General features: G+C 36.0%; 1 protein-coding gene across 4 annotated transcripts in view; it reads left to right on the top strand.

The window, feature by feature from the left end:
• The window catches only part of C15H16orf87 (chromosome 15 C16orf87 homolog), a 153559-nt gene extending 138205 nt beyond the window's left edge, over positions 1 to 15354 (top strand). For 2 of the 4 annotated variants that reach the window (XM_036911050.2, XM_036911030.2), the window contains exons 3-4: positions 8691 to 8873; positions 14301 to 15354. In XM_036911050.2, coding sequence (XP_036766945.1) covers positions 8691 to 8873; positions 14301 to 14419 — 302 coding nt within the window. In that variant the 3' untranslated portion in view covers positions 14420 to 15354. The other 2 variants (XM_036911039.2, XM_057493218.1) reach the window with 2 other exon arrangements.
• Positions 15355 to 22243: the final 6889 nt, after the last annotated feature.

Below are 22243 nucleotides of genomic sequence, written 5' to 3'. Positions count from 1 at the left end.
ATTTTCCTAGTATCGAGCGCCCTGCTGTCTGGCCCGGATGGCTGGGGCTGGGTGTTCGGCAGTCCTGGGCTCCGTCTCCCTCCCGCTCTGCCTGCTCTTCTCCTGCAGGGAGCTGGGGGGAGGGGCGCTCGGCTCCCACGGGGCCGGGGCTTGTATCTTACCCCCTTCGCGAGGCGCTGGGTTCTCTCAGGTGCGGATGTGGTCTGGATATTGTCCTGTGTCCTCTGGTCTTTATTCTAGGAAGGGTTGTCTTTGTTATATTTTCATAGATATATGTTGTTTTGGGAGGAGATTTCCGCTGCTCTACTCACGCCGCCATCTTCCGCCCCTCCTCTATTTTTATTCTTATTTATTTTTATTTACTTATATATTTTCCAAACAGAAGGTTTCACAAATTTATTGCTGAAGCAACAGATTAGTATAGAAGCATATAAACAAAGAAAAATAACATTTTCCAGCAAACTATCCAGGTAGTATGTTTACAGAATGATATGATAAGAGCAAGTGACCTTGATACAGCTTAAATATTGTGCCATCTCGTGTAATTCCTTATAGACTCAGCTTTGTTCTTCTCCCTTTTGGAGTTGTACCAGGTTTTATTACCAGTTTTCACCTGAATGCACTCGGGAATGAGATGATTCTGCTTTTGTTTCTTGGCCAGGAATCACTTGATCCTTAAAGTCTTGTGACTAGATGTGGCAAGGAACAGTGTCAACAGCACACATGATGATGGTGGGGAAAAAAAGAACTGATTTTATTTTAAGTAGAGTGAAAAGCTAATGAAAGGTTTTAGCATGGGAACTATACAGTTTGATTTTTTTTTTAAGATAATATTGGTAGCTATGTAGGGAATGCATTTGGTCTGTTGCCTATGGAGGTGGAAAGAAAAGAAAAACTTGGGGATATATTTTGAAGGAATACCTATGAACCTCTGTGATGATCTTAGAAGGAGCAAGCTGAGTCACAAATGACTACAAGTTGTTTGGCTTGTGCAACTGATTGGTACTATTTAGTAATAAAGTTTGGAGGAGGGAAAATCAAGTTATTTTTTAATATATTTGTAATGGTTGTGAGACATTTAAGTAAAGCTGTGAGGTAGGCAGTCTTGAGCTTTGTCAAAGCTGAAAGTAATAATTCTGGAGCCGTAACAACTGTGTAATGTTTTGGGTCTGTGAATCATCTAGAAAGAATGTAAGTAAGAGAAGAAGGCTCGGAACAAACTGTAAGGCTGGAGGCACTGGAGGGAAGGGTGAAGACAGTGCAGGCAAAGCAGAGACAGCGCCAAGTAGCTCTGTGCCGTATGGGGAAGGAACGAACAGCTCTTCCTAAATTCCAGTCCCATGACATGCAGACAAACCCCAGGTGCAGAACCCCTCCATCCGGAAGGAAGAGACCTCTGGCTGTCCATCACCTGACCCTGAGCCAATAAAAATTCCCCACCTACCCCTAGCATGGCCCACTTCCCCCTCCCTTCCCTGTTCTCTTAAAAACTCTCCGCCTCCCCTCCTGGGTGTGACTTCCCCAGCCTGTGATAGCCAGACCGGGGAACATCACCCAGGAATTGCGCTCAAATATACTGCCTGGCCCTTTGTTGCCTCTAGTCGCCTGCTTATTTCAGTTAGAATTTATCTTACATTTGGTGCTGAACCTGGGAAGGAGCATGAGTGCGGGACCTCAGCCTGCTCTCCACTGCGTGGACTATTTTCCGGTGAGTCCCTCAGTTTCCCCCTGTGTGTTTCCCTTCCTAACCTGTTTTCACCTGGTCCATTCGAAATCATAGCTACGTCCCGTCCAGGTTAGGGCATCCAGCCCACCCTCTTTGGGCATCCAGCCTGCCCCTGGCCCTGCGGTGTGGGAGACATCCCTCACCCAGGCTCCCAGGATGTCTCCCCTGACTTGGCACACTTGAGATGCTGGGTGCTCCTCTCAGTGGGATTAGTTGGGGAGGTGATACAGACATGGAGAACCAGCCCTCCTCAAAAGTGGAGGCTCAGACCCCGTTGCGGTCATTTCTAATTTGGCTACTCTATATTTGTCCTGGGAAATTTGCAAATGGAAGCCAGTCTTTCTTTGCTCTGAGGCCAGGCCTCAGTATCCCTTGGACAATCAATCTCACTGGGCCCCTGAGGGAACTTTCAGTTTTGGCCTCCTCACCAACTTGACTAATTATTGCCACCAGAGCAGAGAGTGGAGTGAAATCCCGTAGGCTTTTTGGACTTTGTGCTCCTGCCCAGACCTTTATGTTAAGTGTTCAATGACTCAGATTCTCCTGGCCCGATCTCCAGTTAAAGATTGTCAGCCTCTTACTCTGCCCAGTCCTTTTTCCTTTTCAGATCTGCCAGAAGACCTTAGTGTCCCACCTCTCACAGCTCTCTACCCCCACCCCTCTCCGCCACCATCTTTAAGTTCTTTGTCCTCCCCCGTGTTGCTGCCATCTTAAAGTCCTACATTCTCAACCATGCCGTCTTCCTGCTCCTCTCCTCTTCCGGTGGCTGCACCACCCCCTCCCCCTCTCCTTCTGCCTTCACCACCCTCTTCACCCACCAGAACATGCTCCTCCCACTCTTCAGTTCTAGAAGCCACGGACCAGAAGCTAAAAAGAAAGAAAGCAATTAAATATCAGTAACTCAAATCTTTATATCAGTTTGTCTGTCTGTGTATATGTTTTTATATGAAAAGTGTTGCTAACTGTAGTCGTTATGTCTCAATTTGTATGTTTGTGTGTCTAAGTGTGTAAATGAAAAACATTTTCCTACCTCCAGATGGTATTAATAAAAATTGATTTAAAAACAAGCGCTTGTGAAAATTGGGCATTCTAAAACTTCCAGAAAATCTAATAAGAAATATTAAGCATTAATGCTAATTTAAGTTAACTGAAACAGACATGTCCTTGTAGTTTCAGCTGCCTAAGTTTACTTAAAGTCATTTAAGTTGATGTTACCTGTTAAACATTTCAAGAAGATGCTTAAAGAAAAGCTTGACTTTGTTTGGTAAAAGTTTTGTAAGTAATCTAGCATGGTTGCTAAAAATAAGTAAACAAGTGTAGCAAATAAACATCTTAATAATAATACTGTATTAATGTATAACTGTATAACAGTATATATATATATATATATATATATATATATATATATATATATATATATATATATATGCAAACAGCCTGATAATTTTTGTGGTAACCAAAATTCTTAAAGTTTGCTAGGTTATATAGACATATTTTGTGCCTAATGAGAAATTGTGCTGTAAAGCACATTTCCAAAAATGATAATATATGTTCATAGATGTATCAATCTGAAGAATGCTAGTGTAACAGTTTACAGTGGCCTATTTTTCAGTGGTCACTGAAAGTTAAAGTAATAGTTTTAAGTTCTAATGAAAACTACTTAATATAATAAGGAAAATATTTCTGTATGCTAAAGATGTGTGTTTTAGTAGGAGAAAGTATAAAAAATGGAAATTCGTTTTGTTGAGGGTAAAAAGGTAATTGTTCTAAAGTACAGCTATTTATTTAAAGAGAAGGAACACTGAATGTAAAGGGAAAGTTGTAGAAAGCTTGTGAAAAAATTGATATAGTCATGCTATGTGAAATTAAAGCAAGTGAGTCTTGATATCAAGTACACAGCAAAATTAGAATTTTGTTTTCAGTTAAAAAGACAGTTTTCTTAAACTGTTAGTCTGCTCTTAATGTTGAAAGATTGCAAAAGACTTTCTAATTGTTTTATCAACATAGTTTCTTATGCTTAAAATCTCAATGAATTGTCTGAGTATTTAAGAAAGTGAGATTCTAATATCAAAGGACTAAATGTTAAACTTTGCTAATAACTGTGTAACCTTCTGTATTTGCTTTTAAAATCTTTTATTGTCATTCTGGTTAAATGGATAAGTATTTCTTCATGGCAACCTATAATCCTATTTAAGCAAATGCCAAAGAAACTTTCTTTTGACAACTTTCCAAAATCAAATTCAAAAAAGTGCTTTTACCTCTAGTTAACTCTGATCTTTTCCAGAGGGCCGCTGGAACATGTCAGAAGAATTTTTTCTCATCGGGAAAAATATTTGGCTAATTTGGCTTATTTGTCTGATATATATTTACTTAGAAAGCACTGTCAAAAAGAATGATGCTAAACTTTGTTACTGAATGTTTTGTGTTACAGAAATATCCAAATTTGCTTACAACAACTGTCTTACAGTAAGCTCTCATCAGATCTTTAACCATTGTCATTTGTAAGTCTTTTGTCACCTATACTTACTGTTTTATTACTCCTAAACTAGTAAAAAACTAGATTTCAGCAGAACATCAGTTACATAGAATTAAGTAAACTAAGGAAGATGATTTTGTGGCTTTTTGTTTTAAATGTTGTTGATAAAGTGTTTTAAGCTTTTTCTCTTAAGCTGACAACAGTTTAGTAAATGACTGCCTTTAGAAGCAGAATTGAAACTTGATCTTTCTCTCTACCTAATCCCTCCAGAATTTAAAAACTCTCAGTGACTATTTTTATATTTCATGGCAATATGTTTATTTGCAGAAGTTCAATAGGAATCTGCTTTCCTTGTAAGAGGACCAATTAAAAACACTGGTTATATTACCAAGGCTTTAACTGGAATGTCATACCTGAGAAACACGTGTGTAAACTCAGGTATGAACAGATAGCTTTAAGAAACTAAGATTGACTTTTTAAAGCCAACAAAGCCCCTTAGAAGAACTGGCCTAGTACCTTGCTTATAGAGTTCTCAGCAGCCTTACCAAGTGAATAAGGAAGGTCACTTCCTGACAGGTGCAAGAACCTCAGGAATGTCTTGAGAACCTCAAGAAGAGAGGAATTCACCCAAATGTACAGGTACTGCAGGCACAACCTGATGGCAAGTCTGGCTTGGCTGTCTGGCCTCGAGAGGCCTTTAAAAGTTCAATCTGGAATTCCTTACAAAAAGTTCCAGCAGAGCACATTTAAAAGATTCCATATAATCAATTACTCTTCTTGCTGCATGCAAATAATCAAGCCAACTGTTAATTATTTTCTTAATCTGGCTACTTCTAATAAAAATGAGAGTGATTTTAGAGAAAAGTATTGTTTCAATAATGCAGTCTTTTCTATACTAAATCCTAATACTAGTCATTGAGATGTAAACTCGATCCAGAACTCTAGTTTCCCCATGATGCCTGGCTATGATTCTCAATTAGACTCTTCATATTTCTAGTTCTCATATTCAGCCATGCATTCTTAATCTCATCAAGTTTATCCTTCCAGAATAGAAAATCCAACTCCAGATGTTGCTACTTAACCTAATAACACAATTTGTTTTATCTTGCCTAGAAGCCACAAAACTGCAAATAGTAATAGAAATGAAACCCAGAATAGAAGTGCCAACCTTCCAAGGCCCTCTCAACTGACCAGTGATGGAAACCTAGATGCACCCTTTACTGCCCCCCCTCTCAGCATGAAGCAGCCAGAGTGGTCGTTGCCCCTTTTCCCTAGCAGCAGCTAGAGTCTCTATCTGTAGAGGAGAGAATGAGACAGAAACCATAGGCTTAGACAGAATAGGGTGAGAGCCTCTGGATAAAGCATGGCAGGATATTTGCAGTCAGAGCAATGTAACTACATGCTAAGAACCCCATCCACCCACCCACCATGCCTCTTGTCAGCCAGAAGTAGCCAGATCGAGTCATCACCCATTATGACCAAAAGGCTGGAATGTAAGGCTGGAGGCACTGGAGGGAAGGGCGAAGACAGTGCAGGTGGAGCAGAGACAGTGCCAAATAGCTCTGTGCCATATGGGGAAGGAATAAACAGCTCTTCCTAAATTCCAGTCCCATGATGTGCAGACAAACCCCAGGTGCAGACCCCCTCCATCCAGAAGGAAGTGACTTCTGGCTGTCCATCACCTGACCCTGAGCCAATAAAAATTCCCCACCTACCCCTAGCATGGCCCACTTCCCCCTCCCTTCCCTGTTCTCTTAAAAACTCCCTGCCTCCCCTCCTGGGCGTGACTTCCCCGGCCTGTGATAGCCAGACCAGGGAACATCACCTGGGAATTGCACTCAAATAAACTTCCTGGCACTTTGTTGCCTCTCGTCACCTGCTTATTTCGGTTAGAATTTATCTTACACAAACTAGGGCTTTAATATTAAGAGTCAAGAAAGAATCTTGGGGAGAAGCTGAGGTAGGAAACCTGGAAAGCCTGAAAATCAATCGAAGAAATAATTTAAAGAAAAGAGTAGTAATCTTTGTTGAATTTTGGAGAGGTGATGTTAATATTGATAGGGAAAAATTTACAAGGACAGCAGTCTAGTCCAGGTGGCTCCCTTCTGCTTCTCTAGTTAACAAAGACAGCAGAAATTCCCGTTTTCCTCCTCCCCTTTACTCCCCAGCACTTACTCCCTAACCTCACTCCCTAAACTTACTCCCCCTTGCTTGCTCGTTTGCTGTGTGCATAGAAATGTTGCAGATACGGAAGTAGAAAGATATATATTGCTCCCCTTGCCTTTTTTCGGTGCTCAGACCTTGGGAGATTACTCCTCTATGAGCCCTCTGGTGTAAAATTAAAACCTCAACACTCCAAGACCTCTGAATGACGCTTGGTTCTTCCATCAGCAATCCAGTCCAGGATTTTCAGGTTTTTCTGTAACTATGATTAAAGAGAGGTGTTTATTATATTTGATAACAGGTTTTTGTCCTTGATCAGTTTCATTGAGTAGGGAACTACACTGTAATGGTGAGTGAATGGAAGGTGAGAAATTGATGGCAGAGAGTATACAGACCTCTTTTATAAGAATTTGGCTGTGAATAAGTTTGCAGAGATGAGTGGGTAGCTGGAGGAACAAACCTAAATTCAGTGTTGAACTTTAAAAGGCATACTATAAAAAGCTTTACCTATGCTATTTCTTTCAACTTTTTTTTGAGAAATTCTAACCATACACAATAGTAGGCAATAGCCAATGCTGTGCCCCACCCACACCCACATCAACTCCTTTTCTTGCACATTATTTTTAAGCAAATTACATAGTTTCATTTATAAATATTTCATTATATGTTTCTAAAAGATAGAAAACATAAACACAATAAAATTTTAAAGTAATTGCTTAATATCAAGTATCCATCTGGTGTTGCAATTGTCAAGTTTCTCATAAATGGTCTTAAGATTATTAAAAACAGATTCCAAATAAGGTCCACACATTGCATATGGGTAATATCTTTTTTTAGCTTTTTTCTTTCTCTTCCATTCTTTGCAAATTGTATATTAAAGAAACTGTATTGCCTGTATATTTGGATGTGATGTTCAGGTCTCCCTGGTTTATAATAACACATTTCTCAAAAGACTTCTGTTTTTCCTATAAATTGTAATTTGGATCCAAGGGGCTTAATGATATTTTTTTCTTTTTGACAAAACTGCTTAATAGGTATTTCTATCAAGAGGCATTTGGAGTCTGCTTATCATTGTTTTTGTGATGTTAGCAACTGTTGATGTTTGGCATGTAGATGAAACTTCTCTTCATCTGCCCTTTGATTACCCAGTGATTGGTGCAGTTTGAATAAAAAAGGCAGGGTAAATGCTTTATTCTTTCTCTTTAAGTTTTAGTGAGTTGGTTCTTTAGAATCTATGGTGGCCAAGTAGTTGTTTCTTTTGTTTTTGTATTGTCATGTATTCCTGGTTTTAAATACATTGATGTTTTAGTCTACTACAGTTATTATTTTATTAACTCCCAGATTGTCCTATATGGTTAGGGAGCCTCATCAAGATGGCGCTTGAGTCCTTTAACGAGACCCTGGTTGTCTTTAATAACTTTCTTGCAATCTGGACTAATTAAATGTTCTTGCATCATTGGGTATATATCTTATCTGAGACCTGAAATTAATCTCCAAAGATGTGGTATTTGGAAATGACTATTACTATTTTACTTAAAAAAAAAAAACTATAGTAACCTATTACGTATATACTTATATTACAGTCTTTTAAATTATTCCCCTTAATTCTTAGGATATGAATTTTCTGATTTATTTTGCCTCTTTACCCACCCTGGTTTTAGGCATTTGGGAAATTCTCTGTGTTATTTTGAGGTCAGGTATGTATTAAAGCAAGTGTTTTTTGTTTTTGTTTTTGATTTGTTTAGAGAGGGATAGCTTCTCACACTAATTAAATCACCATATTGAGTAACTTACCCTATTGCTGTTCCATTTATGGAGCCACACACTTAGAATGTCAGAAATGACTTCATCTGTGGCTAAAGTGAAAACTATTACTTCCCAAGTACTGTATATTTTCTATGGATGCTTTCTTTTTGCTTTTTACTAAGGTCAGTTTTGTTTCTGCTTATTTGATGTATTTGAGTAGGGGTGAAAAGGAATGGAAAATTTTTTTTCTTTTTCTAATACTTCACCATTTTTAGCTTGGAAGCAGAGAGAAAGAAAAAAGTTCACTGTGGAATTGTGTGAACTTTTAAAGGCTGATATTAAATGTGCCAAATAAACCTGTCTTGGTACGCAATTCCTCCTACCTCATGTGTTAATGTGGATCTGAATTCTGTTGAATTTCTTTTTTTCCTATGTGGATGTGAAGAACATAGATGTTGTTTTATAAAATACACCAGGTGGCAAACCCTACAACTGTTTAGAAAGAAAAAGAAAACAATGAGAACTTGGCAAATAGTTCATGCTAAGCCTTAAAATATATTGCTTATTTCATCCATACAGAAAACAAGCATGAGGCCAAGAGGAGGCGAACAGAGAGAGTTAGGCGAGAGAAGATAAATTCTACAGTAAATAAGGATTTAGAAAACAGAAAGAGGTCTCGAAGTAACAGCCATTCAGATCATATCAGACGAGGAAGAGGAAGACCAAAAAGTGCATCTGCCAAAAAACATGAGGAAGAAAGAGGTATGAATAAATCCAAGAAGTATTTTTTTCAAGTATTATATTTTTCTAAGGTATTATTAGGTGGTAGTGAAGAAAGTGTTTGGTAGGCATTGAACTCCTGGACTTAAAATCATGACTCATATTTACTTTGAAAATATTTCCACTAAGGTAGATGCTTGTTTAAAAAAGTGAACATAATTTTAATTCTTACTGGAGTACTAAGGCCTTACGTTAGGTAAAATTCACCTTTCTATAAACTGATGATTAAAGATTTTAGAGATAGTAATTTGTTTATAACAACGGGAGATGGTTAAAATGGTTGAATTTTTTTTTTCTTAAGGTAAGTGAGTTCTGTTAAGATTTATTTCAAACTGTTATACTATGAGTTTTTAAAAGTTACTCTAATTTTTAAATTGCTCATTTTGTGTCCCCTAGTTTGAGGCAGCTTTTGGATAGTTAGGTAAATTATTCTTTGTCCAAAACATACTTACATTCTTCTTAACAGAACTTCTCCTTTCCTCTGATAAGTAGTATATCTACTAATAACTTGTTTTTAACTATTAACTAAAACTTCATCTTCTATTTCCTTGACTTACACATCTTTAAAAAAAAAATTCTAAGATTACACAAGAGTAGAATGAATAGGATGATGGACCCCCATAATCCCCTGAATATCTTTTTAAAATTGAGGTTTTCTAGCCAGTCATTAATGAAAAAAATGAATAATTGCTCTTTATAATTCTTTAAAAACTGTGTCAAAATAATTTCATCTTCAGTGAAGAGCATTTATAATTTTTCATGTTATTTGTGAGTTATGCTTTTCTTTTCTTCAGGTATTAGTCTTAGGTATTCAAGCATAAATATAAATTTCTCCTATTTTAAAATAGAGAATTTTTTAGAATTGAGAAATTTTCACAACATTTCTGTTTTGTATGCCTTTATTTGAAAAAAGGTACTACTGTTAGTGGCATAACTTCATTGGCATAAGTGTCTCTTGCTTTTATCAGAATTAAAGATTTCTTAGTATTTGGGTAAAGGAATAAGGCTTCTGTCATATTTGACTGTCTTTCATGAAGACTGTATTTAGATACTCCTTAATTCCTTGGGTAATTTTACTGCTTTTTCCTCTTTCCTTTTATGCTGCTCTTTCCAGTTTGTTATTTTTTCAATTTGAATTGCTTCATTAACAGTGGGATGATCAAAAAATTATGCTAAAGACTTCTGAAGGAAAACTAAGAAAAGTCAACAGAAAAAAAAAAAGGAACGGGAAATACTGCTTGGCTCAGAAAACATTTTTTTCAGCTGAAGTGAAGGGGATATAACCCAAAGAATGGAGAAGGAATGTTTCTGATGGTGGGTGAGAGAAGATGAGAATACAGATAATAATGGCAGTCTTTTAGTTGGGGAAATGAAATCTGTATAGTTATGCTAGGACTCTGTATATGCAGATTTGAACTTTTTCATGTTAACTTGAAAAAAGAGTTTGAATTAGCTATAAATTTTTTTTCAGGTATTTTGTTGAATAAAAGTTTTCTGGAAAACTATTTCTAGAGTAAGATGTGCTTTTAATTTGTTTGCTTTTAATACAAACATGAAAGTACTCAAAGGAATTTTTGTAGAATAAACTGGAATCTTTTAATGTAGGTGGAGAGGGGGGTCAGCTAACTTTTTCTGTAAAGAGCAGATAAATATTTTAGGCTTGTGGGCTATACAGTGTCTGTCACAGCTACTCTGCTCTGTCATTGCAGCTGGAAAGTAGCCATAGACAATATGCAAGATTGGTTATGTTGTGTTCTGGTAAGACTTTATAAAAACAGGTGGTGGGCCAGATTTGGCCCCTGGGTTGTATTTTGCCACCTTGAAGCAGACCATATTCTCTAAATACAATACAGATAGGAAGTATGAACTTTTGAAATGTCTGTGTATTTTAGAATAGACTTCTTTGATATACTTCTTAGTATTAAGTAGCTATTTAGATTAGTTCAGTTTTTATTGATTCCCTGCTTTTTGGCACTTGAAAAATTTAAAGCAATGTTTGCCTTTAATAAGGAAACACATTTTCAATTGATTTTATTGCTTTCTCTATTTTGAAAAAAGGAATAGGAAGTAGAATGGAAAAAGAAAGCTTGTTAGACACCTAAATAACATGTCTTTATAAAACCATAAAAACAGTCAAACAACAATTTTTAGGTGGTATAAGATAAATTTTCATTTTATTTGAGGGGATTACGATTATTCTGGGTATAGTAATATAGGACAATTTAACTGATTATATTTGGTAATTCTCAATATTTTATAAATGAACATTTAGAATTAATGTAGATTTCATGTTAAAGATTGTATATTGAATAAATACATCTAGCTCTGCATCCTCCCCAGATCCTAGTAAAATGACAGTAAAGGGAATTTTTGTTTTAAGGACAAAATCCCACAAGAACAAGAAATGGGAGAAACAGCAAACTTTTGGAAAGTGATAACTGCTTTAACAGATTCATGAGACCTAAATTGTAAGCTCCCTTGGGGAAAGCTAAGAAAGAATCTGATTTTTATTACACAACTGCCTTAAGGTCAGGAATCTGTGCATCAGTTATGTCTGGAAATATAGAGGTGAAGGTGAGGCTAAAAACTAGACTGTTTGAAAGAGTATCTTAATAGCCTGCTAGGGCTGTTTACCCTGTCTTCCCCTCCTTCCAGATTTATCCTTTAGACAAAATGGTCTCTGGTCTAGGGCAAGGGTACTGTATTAAGATCAGGATGATCAGGTGAAAATTGGGATATAGTAAGTACTGAGTTCTCTGGACAGGCTTTTATATTCCAAGTAAGAGATTAGAGATATCCTCTTTGGGGAATATGAAGAGCCTAAGAGGAAAGGCCTAAAATAAAGATGCTTAAGGGATTTCACAAAGAAATGGCCCAGATAGCTCATTCTGAAGTGATGACTACAGTCAAGTTCCATATATGTGCATGAGCTAATCTGTTTTATTTGGTCTTATTCTTAAATATGAGCATATTACCAAGAATTACCCAGATACATGGAGGAAAGAGTCTTGTATGAAAAGTTAAGACCAAATCAACAGGGAAAAAAACCTTGGATAGTTTTCTTTTGTAAGGAAAAAAGAAAAGATTAAACTGTTATTAATATTCTAGCAAGAGAAGGTATTGTAGTCATGAAATAAGACCAAGATGATTATTTGAAAGGAAATGGCAGATATAAAAAAAATACCTGAAAATAAACTAAAAAATATTAATTAAAAAGTATGTGAATAAACATATGACTTGGGGAAATGAAAATCTTTAACAGGCTTATAGACAAAATGGAAGAAATGCACCAGAATGTAATAACACAGTAGGAAAAGAGACGAAAAGATAAAATCAGAAAGATAAGAAATTTAAAGGACCAGTTTGAGATCATCTATCAATAAGTGATGTTGCAGAAAAGAATATACAAGATGAAGGAGAAGGATGTTATCAATGAAAATTCAAGAAATTTTCCTAAATCTGAAGGACAGTGAGTTTCCATATTGAAACAGCCCACCAAATTCCCCACCCAACAGATACGAAGTAGAGATTATGTCAGAGATATCAGAGCATATCATCATAAATCATCTCTCTTTGGTCAAAGGAAAAATCTTTCTCAAGTGTTCAGAGAAAAAAGAAAGAAAATCAAAATGGTATTGGAATTAATACAGTGGAATGCTACCCAGCAAAGAACAAACTACTCTTATGTAAACAGCATCAGTGCATTTCAAAAACATTGAATGAAAAAGGCACTAGAAATAAAGCAGTACATACTATATGATACCATTTATATGACGTTCAAGAACAGGTAAAATGAATATGTGGTAATAGAATCACAACATCAGTTGCTGGTGGTTGGTGAGGGATAGACTGGAAAGGAATATGAGGAATTTTCTGTATCTTGATTGTGGTGTGAGTCACATGGATATATGTTTGTGAGAAATCATCCAGTTGTACACTTAAGATCTGTACGTTTTGCCATATGTAAATTTAGCAATAATTTAAAAAAATCTGTTAAAAAAGGTAATGAGTTTTCTTAACAGTGGCACCAGTGGTTGAAAAACAATTTTTGCTTTCATCATACTAAGAGGAAATTTATGTATTCAGGGTCTCAGAAAATTTGCTACCTGTATCTACCTGTAGCTTGAAGCTACTATGAGATAAATGCCATCAAAATGAAGAAGTAAACCAAGAAAGTATCCTGGGATCCAGACCATAGGGTCCAACTCAAGAGATGAGAATTTCCTGCCTGATGCTGAAAGAGAGCCCAAGATGATAATTATGTAATAGGCCTATAGAGCAACCATTTCAGATTGGAACAGATGGAAAGACTTCGAGAGGTTTTTTCAAGAAGATAAAATTGATTTAACACTTAATATGTGAAACATTCTGGAAAATTTATATAACTAGGAGAGTTTAGGTTCAACTAGTAATGAAAAGTGAGCAGATGAAAAAAGAGAATCTCAAGAGAAAACAGTGTTCAAGAAAAATGAAATAATTTACCTAGTCTGAATAATGTAAAGAATGAATATAAATCTCAGCAAATTGTGATATAACTATAATAGGAAAATGGGATGGAAAGAGTATGGTGGGGACAAGAGATGGAAAACAGTAAAATCATAATTTTCTGTGGTAGAAAGTCAGTAATGCCTAAAACCAAAAAACCAAGTAGCAGCATCATATAAAAATATTACTTAAAGACAGGTAAAAACAAGAAGGAACAACTGAAAAAAAGTAGTTGCATTTGTGGAGGGTGGGAAATGTGCAGTGAGGGGAGGAGGACTTCTGTTTTTTGTAACAAGTTTTGTAAAAAGGATTTGTCTGTAAACTATATACACATTTAACTTTGAATAAAAAGTCAGAGTAAAATGAAACAGACAGAAGTAGAATCATGGTAGCCTGAAAAAAGAATTTGGAAGAAGGTACACAAAGATGTTAATTGTGATTTTAGTTGTTTTTCTGTATTTTTTCAGTTTTCTGCCATGAACTTGGATTACATTTGAAATCAGGAGGGGAAAAATAGAGATAAAAGTTGGTTATTATTTTCTGTAGCAGAGCTAAGGTGAAGAAGTTAATATGTTCATAAAGGCACTATTGATACTCAGAAGGGACCATCTGGAGAAAATTAGTTTTGATTGAGACAATGAGCTCATGTTAGAAAAAAGCAATATTTTAGATTTTCCAGAAATTATGTAGATATTTATATGACTGTATACAAATCTAGTCTCCATTTAGTTTTATAATTTAGTTCATGGTATTAATAACTTCTTTGAAATTAAAAAGAAATTCAATTCAGAGGCATAATACTTTATAACATTTAATATACTTTGTATAATATTGTCATTTAAAGAAATACTTGAAAGCTTTACATTTAAAAGAATTACTTCATCTTCTGCCTTTATATTAAGCTTTGCCTTTTTCTTTTAACAGAGAAACAGGAAAAGGAAATTGACATCTATGCTAACCTCTCTGATGAAAAGGCTTTCGTGTTTTCAGTCGCCTTGGCAGAAATAAATAGAAAAATGATCAATCAAAGACTTATTCTCTGATATTTGTCTGCAAAATGTGTTGAAACTTTCTTCAGGATTACATCAGCAAATTATCAAAACAGTTATGGACTCTCAGGAGCATTCTGACTGTATCAATAAGGGCCATTGAGTGTGTGTGTGTGTGTGTGTGTGTGTGTGTGTGTGTGTGTGTGTATTTTCCCTATCACTTAGCCTGTGCTACACTTCTGGAGCAAAGCTATAGGCTTGGACTGTTCTGGGATTTCCTTGTTTTTCAAGGAGTATTGTCAGTGTTTTGTGTTTGGGATATAAGTGTATTTACCAAAAAAAGAAAAAAGCTGGATGGCTGTAAAAGATAAAGGAGTAAGGGTGGGAATGCAAGTATGAAAACTAGGTAAATAAAATGCTTGTTAGTTTTCAGGTTTGCCACCAGAGATGCAATATTTTAAATACTTTGAGAAAGAGTGACTTTTAAAAATATATATTTCAGATTTTCATCACTAACAGATTGCATATATACAGTTCATTTACTTTTAATAAATTGGCAATTGATATTTTATTGAATGGGAAATTAAGAATATAAATGTAAATTTAGTCTTAAATTGATTTTTTTTTTTTACTTATTTTTATGACTTAAGGTATGAGTTATATTTTGGAGATACTTTCTAGACAGTTTAGAAATTTGGGTGCTATATGAAGAAAAACAGTTAAGGATATATCATACTTCAGATATAAACACCTTGTTTTCTTGAATGTAATTTATTTAATTGCTTAAAAAAGAAAACTTTTTCTGTGTTCAAGATGGTGCCTGTTAGCCTAAACATAAAATATATTTATTATGTGCAAAGTATTTCTTAGATAGCCACTTTTAAGCAGTAATGTTTTATCTGGATGGATGTTCACCTACACATCCTGATAATTATTTAAAGTGTTACTTAACTTCACTCTGGAAGAAAAAATAAACCTTAATATTGAAACTAATAGATTAACTAGTGTGGTATAATCTTTTTGTTCTGGTGAAATTTGTGAAATGGATTTAAACTCTTAATTTCTCTAGTGTTAAATGATAACCATTTATAGTTTACTTATTTTATACCAAATACTTTTGCATTTTTGCATATTGATTTAATGATTAACATATTCAAAAATGGCAGTAATATCCCTGGACTCCCCACCCACTTAGCCAAAACCTATTGGAAGTCCTAAAGCCTTATTGGGGAAAGTAGACTTAAAATAGACTTAAAATAGTTAGACTTAACCTTTGCTTAAGAGAATTTCCCTCTAGGTTTCAACAATAGCATTGTCAGCATTATTCTGCATCTCCCATCATCTCCCAAGAGAAAAACAGCTGACTTTTTTTTTCTCTTTTATTTAAGTGGTAGCCAGCAGAGGGAGTTTAGGAGGTGCTTTAGGTAGGATGTAGAATTTTTCCTAAAAATTCCTTTTCCCTCAATCCCCATATTTACATGAGGTCCTACTATAGTTATCTTGTATACATTTTAATGTCCTAGTAAAAAAAGTATATTCCCAAGAATGCTAATGTGATTTATCTTTGAAACCCAATGTAAGAAAACTATTTTCATTTTGAGAAAAAAGTGATTAATAAGTAAAAATGCTTGTGGACATATGTAAGTCCTCAGAAAAATCAAGAGCAGCTTATGGAGTAGGCATCTTTAAAGAATTATTGGTGTTAGAGTCTACCCATTTAAAGCTGTAGACTCTTAGAGGAAAGTCATGTTAAAACAGTCATTGGATACAATAAGGGGAGGAGACTGGTGACTAGGCTGGAGCTTGCAATGTAGAAAAGTAATTTATTTCAGGTGCTCATAATGTTAAGTCATTGGATTAATTAAAAAGTTCCTTGGAAGAAGGCAAATTAGGCTTCTGTTTGTGATGGAACCTATTTAACAAATTTCTCTAAAAATTGTATTCTCTAATAGATACATTTATATGCTATCATTATAAAGCTGAATTTGTCTAGGTGTGTTGTAATGGTCTAAGAAAATAGTAATTTGTCCATGATGTTGAAGAAATTTAATCATCAGATTCCTAAGATCATAATTATAGTAAGTTAATTACATAATCCAAAATATGCTCTGTTCTAATACCTATAAATGATTCCATAATTAGATGAGGTCTACTGAAAATATGTTCATTCTTTTTAAAAAAAATTTTTTATTGAAGTATTATTGATATACACTCTTACGAAGGTTTCACGTGAAAACACAATGTGGTTACTACAGTTACCCATATTATCAAGTCCCCACCCATACCCCAAAGCAGTCGCTGTCCATCAGTGTAGTAGGATGCCACAAATTCACTATTTGCCTTCTCTGTGCTGTACTGTTTTCCCCGTGATCCCCCACACCATGTGTACTAAACATTATACCCCTCAATCCCCTTCTCCCTCCCTCCCACACCCCACCCCTTCGGTAACCACTAGTCCCTTTCTGGAGTCTCTGAGTCTGCTGCTGTTTTGTGTCTTCAGTTTTGCTTCGTTGTTATACTCCACAATGAGGGTAATCATTTGGCACTTGCCTTTCTCCACCTGTCTTATTTCACTGAGCATAATGTCCTCCAGCTCTATCCATGTTGTTGCAAATGGTAGGATTTGTGTCTTTCTTATGGCTGAATAGTATTCTATTGTGTATATGTACCACCTCTTCTTTATCCATTCATCTATTGATGGACACTTAGGTTGCTTCCATATCTTGGCTATTGTAAAGAGTGCTGCGATAAACATAGGGGTGCATATATCTTTTTGAATCTGAGAAGTTGTATTATTTGGGTAAATTCCAAGGAGTGGGATTCTCGGGTCAAGTAGTATTTCTCTTTTTAGTTTTCTGAGGAACCTGCATATTGCTTTCCACAATGGTTGAACTAGCTTACATTCCCACCAGCAGTGTAGGAGGTTTCCCCTTTCACCACATCTTCACCAGCATTTGTTGTTCTTAGTCTTTTCAGTGCTAGCCATCCCTACTGGTTGAGGTGATAGCTCATTGTGGTTTTAATTTTCATTTCCCTGATGATTAGTGATGTGGAGCATCTTTTCAGGTGTCTGTTAGCCATCTGAATTTCTTCTTTGGAGAACTGTCTCTTCATATCCTCTGCCCATTTGTTAATCGGGTTATTTGCTTTTTCGGTATTGAGGCATGTAAGTTCTTCATGTATTTTGGATGTTAACCCCTTGTCAGATATGTCATTTACAAATATACTCTCCCATACTGTAGGATGCCTTTTTGTTCTGTTGATGGTGTCCTTTGCCGTACAGAAACTTTTTAGTTTGATACAGTCCCATGAGTTCATTTTGCTTTTGTTTCCCTTGCTTGGGGAGATATGTTCATGAAGAAGTCACTCATGTTAATGTCCAAGAGATTTTTCCCTATGTTGTCTTCTAAGAGTTTTATAGTTTCATGACTTACATTCAGGTCCTTGATCCATTTTGAGTTTACTTTTGTGTGTGAGGTTAAATAATAATCTAGTTTCATTCTCTTGCATGTAGCTGTCCAGTTTTGCCAACACCAGCTGTTGAAGAGGCTGTCATTTCCCCATTGTATGTCCATGACTCCTTTATCATATATTGGTATCAACTATAATTGACCATATATGGTTGGGTTTATATCAGGGGTCTCTAGTCTGTTCCATTGGTCTATGATTCTGTTCTTGTGCCAGTACCAAATTGTCTTGATTACTGTGGCTTTGTAGTAGAGCTTGAAGTTGGGAATCAAAATCCCCCCAGCTTTATTCTTCCTTCTCAGGATTGCTTTGGCTATTTGACGACTTCTTGGTTCCATATGAAGTTTAGAACTATTTGCTCTAGTTCATTGAAGATTGCTGTTGGTATTTTGAAGAAATTGCATTGAATCTGTAGATTGCTTAAGGCAGGATGGCCATTTTGACAGTATTAATTCTTCCTATCCATGAGCACGGGATGTGTTTCCATTTATAGGTAACTTCTTTAATTTCTCTCATGTGTGTCTTGTAGTTTTCAGAGTATAGGTCTTTCACTTCCTTGGTTAGGTTTATTCCTAGGTATTTTATTCTTTTTGATGTAACTGTGAATGGAATTGTTTTCCTGACTTCTCTTTCTGCTAGTTCACTGTTAGTGTATAGGAATGCCACAGATTTCTGTGTATTAATTTTGTATCCTGCAACTTTGCTCAATTCAGATATTAATCCAGTAGTTTTGAAGTGGATTCTTTAGGGTTTGTTATGTACAATATCATGTCATCTGCAAACAGGGACAGTTTAACTTCTTGCTTGCCAATCTGGATGCCTTTTATTTCTTTCAGTTGTCTGATTGCTGTGGCTAGGACCTTCAGTACTATATTGAATAGAAATGGGGAGAGTGGGCATCCTTGTCTTTTTCCCAATCTTAAAGGAAAAGCTTTCAGCTTCTCACCGTTAAGTATAATGTTGGCTGTGTGTTTGTCACATATGGCCTTTATTTTGTTGAGTTACTTGCCCTCTATACCCATTTTGTTGAGAGTTTTTATCATGAATGGATGTTGAATTTGTCAAATGCTTTTTCAGTATCTGTGGAGATGATCAATGTGGTTTTTGTCCATTTTCTGTATGTGGTGGATAATATTGATGGATATTCGAAGTTGTACCATCCTTGCATCCCTGTAATAAATCCTACTTGAACATGATTGGTGATCCTCTTGATGTATTTTTATTTTATTTATTTATTTATTTTTTATTATCAATCTACAGTTACATGAAGAACATTATGGTTACTAGACTCCTCCCTTCACCAAGTCCCCCCCTCCCACAAACCCCATTACAGTCACTGTCCATCAGCGTAGTAAGATGCTGGAGACTCACTACTTACTTGTCTTCTCTGTGTTGCACAGCCCTCCCTATGCCCCCACCACCACATTATACATGCTAATCATAAGGCCCCCTTTCTTTTTCCCTGCCCTTATCCCTCCCTTCCCATCCCTCCTGCCCATTCACTTTCCCTTTGGTAACTGTTAGTCCATTCTTGGGTTCTGTGATTCTGCTGCTGTTTTGTTCCTTCCATTTTTCTTTGTTCTTATACTCCACATATGAGTGAAATCATTTGGTACTTGTTTTTCTCCACCTGGCTTATTACACTGAGCATAATACCCTCTAGCTCCATCCATGTTGTTGCAAATGGTAGCATTTGTTTTCTTCTTGTGGCTGAATAATCCATTGTGTATATGTTCTACATCTTCTTTATCCATTTATCTACTGATGGGCACTTAGGTTGCTTCCATTTCTTGGCTATTGTAAATAGTGCTGTGATAAACATAGGGGTGCATCTGTCTTTTTCAAACTGGGCTGCTGCATTCTTAGGGTGAATTCCAAGAAGTGGAATTCCTGGGTCAAATGGTATTTCTATTTTGAGCTTTCTGAGAACCTCCATACTGCTTTCCACAATGGTTGAACTAATTTGCATTCCCACCAGCAGTGTAGGAGGATTCCCCTTTCTCCACAACCTCGCCAACATTTGTTGTTGTTTGTCTTTTGGATGGTGGCGATCCTTACTGGTGTGAGGTGATATCTCATTGTGGTTTTAATTTGCATTTCTCTGATGACAAGCGATGTGAAATATCTTTTCATGTGCCTGTTGGCCATCTGAATTTCTTCTTTGGAGATCTGTCTGTTCAGCTCCTCTTCCCATTTTTTAATTGGATTATTTGCTTTTTGTTTGTTGAGGTGCGTGAGCTCTTTATGTATTTTGGATGTCAACCCTTTATCGGATCTGTCATTGATGAATATATTCTCCCATACTGTAGGGTACCTTTTTGTTTTATTGATGGTGTCCTCTTGATGTATTTTTGAATTCAGTTTGCTAATATTTTGTTGTGTATTTTTGCATCTATGTTCATCAGGGATATTGTTCTGTAATTTTCTTTTTTGTGGTGTCTTTGCCTGGTTTTAGTTTTAGAGTGATGCTGGAGTCATAAAATGAGATTGGAAGTATTCCCTCTTCTACTCTTTGGAAAACTTTAAGGAGGATGGGTATTAGGTCTTCATGAAATGTTTGATAAAACTTGGCAGTGAAGCCATCTGATCCAGGAGTTTTGGTAGGTTTTTGATTACCAGTTCAATTTCGTTGCTGATAGTTGGTCTGTTCAGATTTTCTGTTTCTTCCTTGGTCAGCCTTGGAACGTTGTATTTTTCTAGGAAGTTGTCCTTTTCTTCTAGGTTATCCAGTTTGTTATCATATAGTTTTTCATAGTATTCTCTAATAATTCTTTGTATTTCTGTGGTGTCCATAGTGATTTTTCCTTTCTTATTTCTGATTCTGTCTATGTGAGTTGAATCTTTTTTTCTTGATAAGTGTGGCTGGAGGTTTACCTATTTTGTTAATTTCCTTGAAGAACCAACTCTTGCTTTCATTGATTCTGTTGTTTTATTCTTCTCTATTTTATTTATTTCTGCTGTAATCTTTATTATGTCCCTCCTTGTATGGACTTTGGGCCCCATTCATTATTCTTTTTCTAGTTTTGTTAATTGTGGGTTTTGAGTGTTCATATGGTGTTATTCTTTCCTGACGTAGGCCTGTATTGCAATATACTTTCTTCTTAGCACGGCCTTCGCTGCGTCCCACAGATTTTGGGATGTTGAATTATTGTTGTCATTTGTCTCCATATATTGCTTTATCTCTGTTTTTATTTGGTCATTGATCCATTGGTTATTTAGGAGCATGTTGTGACGCCTCCATGTGTTTGTGGGATTTTTCATTTTCTTTGCATAATTGATTTCTAGTTTCATAGCTCTGTGATCTGAGAAACTGGTTGGTACAATTTCAATCTTTTTGAATTTACTGAGGCTCTTTTTGTAGCCTAGTATATGCTGTATACTTGAAAATGTTCCATGTGTACTTGAGAAGAATGTGTATCCTGCTACTTTTCAGTGTAGAGTTCTGTAGGTGTCTGTGAGGTCCATCTGTTCTAATGTGTTGTTCAGTGCCTCTGTCTCCTTACTTATTTTCTGTCTGGTTAATCTGTCCTTCAGAGTGAGTGGAGTGTTGAAGTCTCCTAGAATGAATGCATTGCATTCTATTTCCCCTTTTAATTCTGTTAGTATTTGTTTCACATATGTAGGTGCTCCTGTGTTGGGTGCATAGATAATTATAATGGTTATAGCTTCTTGTTGGATTGACCTCTTTATGTAATGTCCTTCTTTGTCTCTTGTTACTTTCTGTGGTTACAAGTCTATTTTGTCTGATACAAGTACTGCAACTCCTGCTTTTTTCTCCCTATTAGTTGCATGAAATATCTTTTTCCATCCCTTCTCTTTTAGTCTGTGTATGTCTTTGGTTTTAATATGAGTCTCTTGTAGGCAGCAAATAGATGAGTCTTGTTTTTTTATCCTTTCAGTGACTCTGTGTCTTTTGATTGCTGCTTTCAGTCCATTTACATTTAGGGTGATTATTGATAGGTATGTACTTATTGCGATTGCAGGTTTTTGATTCATGGTTACCAAAGGTTCAAGGTTAACTTCCTTACTATCTAAGAGTGTAACTTAACTCACTTAATATGCTGTTACAAACACAATCTAAACGTTCTATTTTTTCTCCTCCTTTTTATTCCTTCTCCATTCCTTATATGTTAGGTATCATATTCTGTACTCTTTGACTATCCCTTGACTGACTTTGGGGGTCATTGATTTAATTTTGCATTTGCTTAGTAATTAACTGTTCTGCTTTCTTTATTGTGGTTTTATCATCTCTGTGACAGCTGTTTAACATTAGGAACACTTCCCTCTAAAGCAGTCCCTCCAAAATACACTGTAGAGATAGTTTGTGGGAGGTAAATTCTCTCAGCTTTTGCTTATATGGAAATTGTTTAATCCCTCCTTGAAATGTAAATGATAGTCTTGCCGTATAAA

This window comes from Manis pentadactyla, chromosome 15, assembly GCF_030020395.1.
Source record: "Manis pentadactyla isolate mManPen7 chromosome 15, mManPen7.hap1, whole genome shotgun sequence".
NCBI classification, from domain to species: Eukaryota; Metazoa; Chordata; class Mammalia; order Pholidota; family Manidae; genus Manis; species Manis pentadactyla.
The sequence above is the reverse complement of the archived record's forward strand: the minus strand, read 5'-3'. Positions and strand labels throughout refer to the sequence as shown.